Here is a 10,000-nt window from a genome sequence, read left to right as displayed (position 1 = left end):
TGCAAGAGATGGTTCCCGAAGAGAGGTTGTTGCACGTGCCAGCTCTCGAAGGCCCCGAGGCACTCAGCGCAGCCCTCGCGCCCTCGCCCTCACGCACCCTCACTGCCCTGGCCTTTACGCTGCACTGTGAGTTGGGGGAGAAAGTTGGAGACAGGAGTTAGCGATGGAGGCTGGGATAGGTAGGTAGGTAGGTAGGTAGGTAGGTAGGTAGGTAGGTAGGTAGGTAGGTAGGTAGGTAGGTAGGAAGGAAGGAAGAAAGGTAGGTGGGTAGATAGATAGATAACTATATGAGGGAGAGGGAGAAAGAGAGAGGGGGGGTGGGGAGAGGGAGGGGGAGAGGGAGAGGGAGAGGGAGAGGGAGAGGGAGAGAGAAGAAGAGAGAGAGAGAGAGAGAGAGAGAGAGAGAGAGAGAGAGAGAGAGAGAGAGAGAGAGAGAGAGGGAGAGAGGTAAGTTGACAAGTTGATAGGGTATGTAGGTGGATTGATAGATTGACAGATAGGCATATAGGTAAGCAGGTAGTTTGGTATACTGGTAGGTAGAAAGATAAATAGATAGATAGATGGGTAGGTAGGTAAATCAATAGATAGATGGCATATATACGATGGATAGAGTGAGAGAGAGAGAGACTGTGAGAGAGGGTGAGAGAGAGAACATGACATTTTTCTGACAACGTCCACATCAAATTAACTTAGTTATTAAACCCCAAAGCTTCTATCCCCCCATATCGTTTTTTTTAACAATCTACAACTATAGAAATCATAAGAATTAAAAAAAAAAAAACTAAAAAAAAAAAAAAAAAAAAAAAAAGTCACGTACCCTCAAATCGCTCCCCACTGCAGGGGATCCCGTGAGCAACATTCTCCTGCAACACCTGGACAGCATCATCCCCCAACTCCACGAGCTGGGAAGCCACGCCTCCCTCTACCGCGTCAACTGCTTCGACTGGCCCAAGGTGTGCGACGCCAACGGGGTCTCGACGTATCCGGTGCTGCGCCTCCATCCGAAGGGCGCCAACAACATCACCTACGACGGGGCCATCAGTGGGGCCAGCATCCTCAAGGCGATCCTGCTGTGAGAAATCCTGGGCCTCCCATGTTTTGTTGATTATATATATATATATATACATATATGTACATATATATATATATAAACATATATATGTATTTATACATACACACACACACACACACACACACACACACACACACACACACTCACACACACACACACACACACACACACACACACACACACACACACACACACACACACATATATATATATATATATATATATATATATATATATATATATTATATGTGTGTGTGTGTGTCTATGTGTCTTCCAATTTAGATTGCCTTAACTATAGTTCACATTTTGTAGTACGTAATGGTTTATTTTACCTGATTTTTGTTTTGTCTTGCTGTCATACTTCTTCAGAGTTATTAATTAAATTCCGTCAGATTAGGACATCGCTTACTGATAAAGCAAGCCGTATAAATCTAGTAATAGATAATAAAGTGGGTTGATTCTGAATTATTTTCCTTTTAGATTTTATATAATTTTATTGTGCACATTTTTATATTAAGTCCTTTCGAGGTCAAGTGCATTTGTCGTTCACATTGCTTTCAAAAATCATATTCTGTTATGCGTAAGTTATATTCTGAAACATGATAATTGTAAGATACAAGCTAAGCAAAGAAGGATAAGCCAAGAAAATAGTTTTATGAGGCAAGAAAAATAATTCGTCGGTTTCAATCCTTGGTCTTACAGCTGCGAAGGATCGACGCCCTTGGAAGTGACGTCAGGAGAGGTGCTGGAGGAGCTGCTTCGTCTCTCGCCCTCCCTGCACCCTGCCCTCGCCCTCCCGTCGCCTCCTGCCGTGGCCGTGGGCGTGTTTGCGACTCTCAGAGGTGCGGTTTTCTTTCTCTGTTGGGTTTCTTAGCTATCAACCAGCGGCGTGTGGCCAAGGTTATCAAGCCAATGGATCCTATTCATTCAATCAGTCTATATAAGGTCATAAAGTTTTGTCTTTATGGTTGTGGTTACTTTACTGATGATTCTTTCATCATCTGATAATATAGTTAATAGTGCAAAATCTTTATTTTTTGTCGGAAATATTTTTTTTAGTTTTTATCTATAGATTCTGTATTGATTGCAGACTATAAGGATATGGTTACGGGTAAGGTTGGTGTTGCAAAGGGGGAATTGTGAAGGATTTTTTTTTTTCAATATAGGGAGTGAAGTGTGTCAGTCTTGTAGCGTTGACCCTAAGGCGAGTCAGAGTAAGACATTAGTAAGCACAAATAGACGATAATGTAATCTCTTGTTGACAAGGACTTGAGCCCACTAGACCACACAAACCACTTAAAATGATTGTTTCTTGTTTAAAAGGATTGTTTGGGGAAATCACCACTCGTTTAGTTACTGTGTTACCTCATTCTTCTGCCGCTTTCAGATGTACCGACTACGATCCAACACCATGTAATACACACACATACACACCCACACCCACACCCACACCCACACCCACACCCACGGCCACACCCACACCCACACCCACGGCCACACCCACACCCACGGCCACAGCCACGGCCACACCCACACCCACACCCACACCCACACACCCACACCCACACCCACACCCACACCCACACCCACACCCACACCCACACCCACACACACACACACACACACAAACACACACATCATCATCATCAACAAAACATGGAAGACCCAGGATTTCTCACACACGCCATATATATGTCAATATATGGAAGTAGCGTCCCCTCCGAGTCGAGGCTTCGTAAGGTTGATAAGTCTGAACCTGCCAATGGCTCGCACTGTACCTTTTACGGCATCCACGTCGCTTCGCCGTGTCATGCCTAAAAGGGCGCCGTGGTGACAATGGCGCTCGTAACGTGTGAAACCGCCCGTAAACACTTTTGGTTATTTGAGAACGGCCTAACCTGTTTACAGAGATGAAATGAAATGCAGCCACTTCTTTCCCTTTTTTACCCTAGGTATAATTATGTGGTTTATATGTAGCATTTGTTATAGCACTGGTAGGTACATGTAAAGCAGAAAGATTGGAAGGATAGATGTTAAATTCAGGAGATAGTTTTAGTACTTTTTCCTTCATTTCACAGAAAATGAATGGAAAGCCTTCTTCATGCAGCTTATTTCCTATTTCTATGTAGCACTTTTATTAAAATTGCTGTTGTTCTTTAGACGCGGCCGGAGTAACACAGGCGGCAGCGATATTGCGAGGAACCCACTTGGTAGCTCGTCACATTTCTCCTGCCGCCACATCGTCAATGTGAGTGTAAGAAGTAAAAACAGAAGTAGGAGAAGTAGAAGTAGATGTAGAGGAGTAGAATGGAGGGAGCAAGTCGAAGTAGATGTAGTACTCAAACAAAAAATAACTTGGTTTGATCTTAAAGATGAAAGGGCCGTGGACTTCATACGAGATGATTAATCTGTGAACCGAAACCCCTCTCTGGCAGGTGTGGGAGTCGTGCCGGGTGCGTGGTCGTGGCCAAGCCCCACGACCGCTACCAGCCGCGACGGATCCTGCACGACCATCTGAACGACCCTTCCGCAATCGCCAATATCCTGCGATATGCGACCTTACCCGTTATGGTGTGTATAAGGAATAACGTCTTGTTTGGTCCCGCAGCCTTCCTAGCATTTAGGATCATGAGCAAGTTGTGTTTGTCTTTCATATGCTCTTGTACAGTCAATATTACCATCGTCTTTTCTCCACCGGCTGGATTTTGGTTTCCTCCGATTTAGGCGAACGTCGATGAGCCCTCACAAAGGCAAGGGGATTAGTTATCTAATCCGGTATAGATTTCCTCATCGTCTTTTTATTGCAGTGAATAAGATGTCGGTGCGTTTCCCAACCGGAATCCTGGTTGTTTACCTTCCGTTGCTTCTGCAGGGACGACTAGACCCAGAGCGCTACGCCGCCCTGACCCAGTCTGGGGGCGCCCGATCAGATGACCTGGCTCCCGACCAGTACCACGTGATCCTGTTCTTGCCTGCCGCGTCCTCAGAGTTCCCGCCGAGCACCCGGGAGCCGAGAGACGCCGCCCTGGACGCTGTGGGCCAGGTGGCGGCGAAGGCGGCGGGCCCCGACCTCACCTTCTCCTGGCTCTCTATGTACGCATACATACATACATATATATATGTATATACACACACACATATATATGAACATATAGATATATATTTATATATATAGATGTCATTGTATACATGCTCACGAATATGAGTGTTACACACTTGTCTTTGTAATTCGTAACACCTGCCAATATATAAAGTTTTTACCCACTCGCCCCTTAACCCTAAAAAACCGACCCGTCATTAACCCCCCCCCCCCCTCCTCGCTCGCAGGGACGACCCGACCGCCAGGGACATTTCGCGCACCTACGGCCTGGACGAGAGCAAGCGCGTCCTGGTCGCCGTGAACCTCCACGCCAAGACGGTCACCGTTTACCCTCACGCCGACTTGGACCCTTCGTCTCTCCTGCCGTGGCTGCAGGAAGTCAGGGTCGGCGCTTTAGAACACACCTGTGCGTGGCAACGAAATGTTGTATGATAACACTCACCGTTCACACACATACAGTATATGAGTAAACACGAACACACACTTTGCCATTAATACTACACTTTTTATGACCGTTATCTTTACTGTTGGCGTGAATATGCTCTTCAAAGTGCTTTCATTGTCCCTGGTACTTTAATTACTATTACTCTTCCTATCATTCCCATTACCGTTACCATTATAATTACCGTTACCATTGTTCCATCCTTCGGCAGTGACGCTGGCTGACAACGCCTGGGAGCCAAGTTTGGCCGGAATCGACTACCTGCGGCTTCTGGAGGAGGACGCGGTAAGAGAGGCGGAGGATAACCTTATTCTCGAGATGGAGGCCGACCTCAGCACTCGAGCCTCTGCAGGTGAGGAGAGGAAGCGAAGGAATATGGGAAGGGGGTAAGGAGTGGGAGTGAGAAAATGAGGAGAGAGGGAAGGGAAGGACGAGGATGGAGAGAGTGATATATATATGTGTGTGTGTGTGTCGGTGTGTGTGTATGTATATGTGTGTGTGTCCGTGCGCGCGTGCGCGCGTGTGTGTGTGTGTGTGTGTGCGTGCCTGTGTGTGTGCCTGTATATGTCCGATTGTCCGTACGTATGCATATATGTTTATTTGCTTATTTCATAAATTTAATTGTTTCTCGAATTAATGTATTTATTTATTATCATTTTGGCTGCGTATATTCATTTACTAGTTACCCGCAAGCTAAGTGTGACCCAGCGCTTTTCCTTCACAGATGACGGCCTCATGGATCCGTTGTTCGTCCACGAGGAATTGTGATTGTGACGTCAGGCGCCCACGACATTCTGACAGCATCTGACTGACACCGGAGTGCTGTTGGATTATGCTGTATTTAGTGTGTTACCTTTGCTTCTTTTTTCTACTTCTTTCTCCTCCATCTTCTCCTCCTTCATTTCCTTCTCCTCCTCCTCCTCCCTCTCCTTCTCCCCTTCTTCTTCCTCCCTCTCCTTCTTCTTCCCTTCCTTCTTCCCCAATCTTCTCCTCTCCATTCTCCTCCTCCTCGTTCTCCTCTTTCTTCCTCTTCTTTTTCTTCTTATTTTCCATCTCATCCTATCCTCTACACCTTCCTCTGATACACCGGCCGGCAGTATATCCTTCCTCACCACACATTATATCCTCTTTTTTAACTTTTCTTATCTAACAACAAACGACTCTGTCCTCAGCATCCATCCCCTCCTCCCTCCTTATTCCTTCTCTACATGCCCATACCCTCTCGTCCCTCTCACTTTGTGTCTTTATGTGACGAGAATGTGTAAGTGTAGCAAACCTAGGATTACTACTGTCTTCAACTCTGCATTACACGGAAATGCTATTTGTACCGGGATATTGAAGTGAGAAATGTCTGGTAATTGTCTGATATTTATTGTGGATTTGATATCTACTGTATTGTGCCTGTATTAGGTTACGAGGTTTGAAGCCGAAATGACTTTTACGAATTATTCTTCAATTAAAGTTTGGAAAATAGTAGTGGTTTTAACTCATATTATACAATGACATCGTCCGTCTGAAAGTCCTTTAAAATTCGTATTTCTTCGTTCGTACTTGTTTGTTTCTCATGGCATAGACGCAAAACCTAACAGTAGAGAGGAGAGAAAAAGAGAGAGTAAAAAAATGAAAATACCTACACTGCAGTGAACTTAAAACGACAGGGAGCAACAATGCAAAAGCAAAACTAGGGTCGTGTGCGAGGACAACATCGCTGACAATAACTCCTTTCTCGAGTGCCAAGAACTCATTTTTTCCTATATATAATCTATTAAACATGCTTATACCAAATCTATCAATGACACTGAAGGGCTGAAACTAAATGGGGAATTTAATGACCATCTGAATAAGACATGAGTATTAAACGTAGCATTCATAATATATCTTGTGAGAGTGCAGAGTGTGCTATAAGAGTGCTGGGTTATAACATTTTATAACCGCTTCATTCGATTAAATACAGCTCGGTTATTTTTTCATTTAATTTATTAGAAGATATACTTCTGTTGCCTTTTGATATCTTGCAAGATATTAAAAACAAATTCTCTACGGTCTTTATTTTGTAATTATTTCATCTTTTTTATTCAATTACGATAACTCTTTTGATCTCTGCCAGACAAAATTGAGATGAAATACACATAACAGGAAATTATATATTCCTTTAGAAAATACAATACGGTCTGAAGGCTTTTCTATACAAGTTAATCTGCATATTAAAGGAAAACGTAACAGGAAGCAAAAAAAGGTGATACAAAAATCCAAAATAAATGGTGTACTTTGACTTTGGATTCTGAAAAAAGTCTTAACTTTTAGGTAAATAAAGGAAGGAGTAGTTTTATTGTACAGTAACTTTATTTGAAATATCATTTCGTCATACACTGTCTAACTTTTTTGGCAATGAACATATAAATTAAAGTTAACTTTCAATTGATAGGCCTTTCATTACCCTAAATTACAACCACATTTTAGTATTTGCTCTCAATACATAAAAAAATTATACCCAACATGTATTAGATATATCGATATTCACATCATTTCACATCTTGGTTTCCGAGTGAATCTGCAAGCCATTATCTTCATCCGTTTAAAGCTCGCGAATTAACTCTGCTTTGAACATGTATTCGTTAAGGTTGAGGGAGAGTTCGACCACACACGCAGGGAAGATTGCTGTGTCGAAACATTTCTCCCTGTCAACAAGAAAAAGCATTAGTTTTGTGGTTACTCGTCTATTTTGTTAATATATTTTACACTTTATCAAATTTCATATTATTATATACCGTGACTTTAGGATCTCGTAAAAGAATATGTTACAATGAACTTTGTCTTCCATCCTCAATTCATTATTATTATTTTTATTTATTTTTTTGTCGTTCTATTATCGTCCCATCTCTCCTCCCCGTTTACCTGACTTTCCCCTTGATGAAGTGCTTCCCCTCCTGCCCAAACCCGCTTCCCTCATTACCTGCAGGCTTCGTAGATGGCCGGTTCTTTCCTGAAGAGGTTCTGGCAGTCCTCGCACGCCCGGTTGAGCTTGCCCCAGATGGCGCGGTTGTAGATGCCCTTGCACGCTGGGTCGAACGTTTCCCGCTTGGCCAGGCGGAGAGCCGAGGCCGCGCCCGTAACACTCGAAGACGAAGGCGACGAAGGCAGCTGGAAGGGAGGGCGGCTGTGCCCAGAATCCATGATTCTTGCGAGACTCATGACGCTACAGGAGGCAGCCAGAGCAAGGATCATCCACATTGCCTGCCGACACAAAAAAGAAAAAGAAAATAAATAAACACTACATTCAGTAATCCAGTTCTTTCCATCACAAATCGCACTACAAATAGACACTTGAGGATATAAGGAATACAAATGCAACATCTACTCACGCAGCCAGACATGACGCTTGAGAGATGAAGAGCAGAGGTGATGCATTTAGGATCATGAGCAAGTTGTGTTTGCCTTTCATATGCTCTTGTATAGTCAATGTTACCATCGTCTTTTCTCCACCGGCTGGATTTTGGTTTCCTCCGATTTAGGTGAACTTTGATGAGCTCTTTGATGTCGGTGCGTTTCCCAACCGGAATCCTGGTTGTTTACCTTCCGTTGCTTCTGCAGGGACGACTAGACCCAGAGCGCTACGCCGCCCTGACCCAGTCCGGGGGCGCCAGATCAGATGACCTGGCTCCCGATCAGTACCACGTGATCCTGTACTTGCCTGCCGCGTCCTCAGAGTTCCCGCCGAGCACCCGGGAGCCGAGAGACGCCGCCCTGGACGCTGTGGGCCAGGTGGCGGCGAAGGCGGCGGGCCCCGACCTCACCTTCTCCTGGCTCTCTATGTACTCATACATGCATACATATTTATATGTATATATATAAACACACATATATATGAACATATATATATATTTATATATATAGATGTCATTGTATACATGCATACGAATATGTGTGTTATACACTTGTCTTTGTAATTCGTAACACCTGCCAATATATATAGTTTTTACCCACTCGTCCCTTAACCCTAAAAAACCGCCCCGTCATTAACCCCCGACCTCGCTTGCAGGGACGACCCGACCGCCAGGGACATTTCGCGCACCTACGGCCTGGACGAGAGCAAGCGCGTCCTGGTCGCCGTGAACCTCCACGCCAAGACGGTCACCGTTTACCCTCACGCGGATTTGGACCCTTCGTCTCTCCTGCCGTGGCTGCAGGAAGTCAGGGTCGGCGCTTTAGAACACACCTGTGCGTGGCAACGAAATGTTGTATGATAACACTCACCGTTCACACACATACAGTATATGAGTAAACACGAACACACACTTTGCCATTAATACTACACTTTTTATAACCGTTATCTTTAATGTTGGCGTGAATATGCTCTTCAAAGTGCTTTCATTGTCACTGGTACTGTTATTACTATTACTCTTCCTATCATTCCCATTCCCGCCATTACCGTTACCATTATAATTACTGTTACCATCACTATAACAATTACCATTACCATTGTTCCATCCTTCGGCAGTGACGCTGGCTGACAACTCCTGGGAGCCAAGTTTGGCCGGAATCGACTACCTGCAGCTTCTGGAGGAGGACGCGGTAAGAGAGGCGGAGGATAACCTTATTCTCGAGATGGAGGCCGACCTCAGCAGTCGAGCCTCTGCAGGTGAGGAGAGGAAGCGAAGGAATATGGGAAGGGGGTAAGGAGTGGGAGTGAGGAAATGAGGATAGAGGGAAGAGAAGGACGAGGATGGAGAGAGTGATATATATATGTGTGTGTGTGTATCGGTGTGTGTGTATGTGTGTGTGTGTGTCGGTGTGTGTGTGTGTGTGTAGGTGTGTGTGTGTGTCCGTGCGTGCGTGTGTGTGTGTGTGTGTGTGTGTGTGTGCGAGCGCGCGCCTGTGTGTGTGCCTGTACATGTCCGTACGTATGCATATTTGTTTATTTGCTTATTTCATAAATTTAATTGTTTCTCAAATGTATCTATCTATTATCATTTTGGCTGCATATATTCATTTACTAGTTACCCGCAAGCTAAGTGTGACCCAGTGCTTTTCCTTCACAGATGACGGCCTCATGGATCCGCTGTTCGTCCACGAGGAATTGTGATTGTGACGTCAGACGCCCACGACATTCTGACAGCATCTGACTGACACCGGAATGCTGTTGGATTATGCTGTATTTAGTGTGTTAGCTTTGCTTCTTTTTTCTACTTCTTCTTTCTCCTCCTTCTTCTCCTCCTCCTTCATCTCCTTCTCCTCCTCCTCCTCCCTCTCCTTCTCCCCTTCTTCTTCCTCCCTCTCCTTCTTCTTCCCTTCCTCCTTCCCCAATCTTCTCCTCTCCATTCTCCTCCTCCTCGTTCTCCTCTTTCTTCCTCTTCTTTTTCTTATTATTTTCCATCTCATCCTATCC

At 44.7% G+C, this 10,000-nt stretch overlaps 3 protein-coding genes across 3 annotated transcripts in view; 1 reads left to right on the top strand and 2 right to left on the bottom strand.

Annotated features, from left to right (window-relative positions):
• Positions 1-7,034, top strand: part of LOC125038466 (thioredoxin domain-containing protein 16-like) — a 14,798-nt gene extending 7,764 nt beyond the window's left edge. Inside the window, exons 11-21 of the mRNA XM_047631939.1 lie at positions 1-126; positions 841-1,072; positions 1,775-1,914; positions 2,163-2,183; positions 2,339-2,485; positions 3,233-3,320; positions 3,508-3,643; positions 3,945-4,165; positions 4,400-4,578; positions 4,826-4,966; positions 5,339-7,034. The exon at positions 1-126 is cut by the window's left edge and continues 24 nt beyond it. Coding sequence (XP_047487895.1) covers positions 1-126; positions 841-1,072; positions 1,775-1,914; positions 2,163-2,183; positions 2,339-2,485; positions 3,233-3,320; positions 3,508-3,643; positions 3,945-4,165; positions 4,400-4,578; positions 4,826-4,966; positions 5,339-5,382 — 1,475 coding nt within the window. The 3' untranslated portion in view covers positions 5,383-7,034. The remainder of the gene's footprint in view (positions 127-840; positions 1,073-1,774; positions 1,915-2,162; positions 2,184-2,338; positions 2,486-3,232; positions 3,321-3,507; positions 3,644-3,944; positions 4,166-4,399; positions 4,579-4,825; positions 4,967-5,338) is intronic.
• Positions 7,035-7,189: 155 nt separating this feature from the next.
• Positions 7,190-7,988, bottom strand: LOC125038454 (molt-inhibiting hormone-like). The gene is made up of 3 exons (XM_047631929.1): positions 7,977-7,988; positions 7,568-7,848; positions 7,190-7,292 (listed from the first exon to the last, which is right to left on the bottom strand). The coding sequence occupies exons 1-3, from the start codon at positions 7,986-7,988 to the stop codon at positions 7,190-7,192; spliced, it is 396 nt and encodes a 131-aa protein (XP_047487885.1).
• A 1,972-nt stretch (positions 7,989-9,960) lies between these two features.
• Positions 9,961-10,000, bottom strand: part of LOC125044155 (molt-inhibiting hormone-like) — a 2,644-nt gene continuing 2,604 nt past the window's right edge. Inside the window, exon 3 of the mRNA XM_047640610.1 lies at positions 9,961-10,000. This exon is cut by the window's right edge and continues 1,645 nt beyond it. The gene's annotated coding sequence lies outside the window, so the exon portion shown is untranslated.

Source organism: Penaeus chinensis, chromosome 3, assembly GCF_019202785.1.
Source record: "Penaeus chinensis breed Huanghai No. 1 chromosome 3, ASM1920278v2, whole genome shotgun sequence".
Taxonomy (NCBI): Eukaryota; Metazoa; Arthropoda; class Malacostraca; order Decapoda; family Penaeidae; genus Penaeus; species Penaeus chinensis.
Note: the sequence above shows the minus strand (reverse complement) of the source record. Positions and strands in the feature narration are given on the sequence as shown.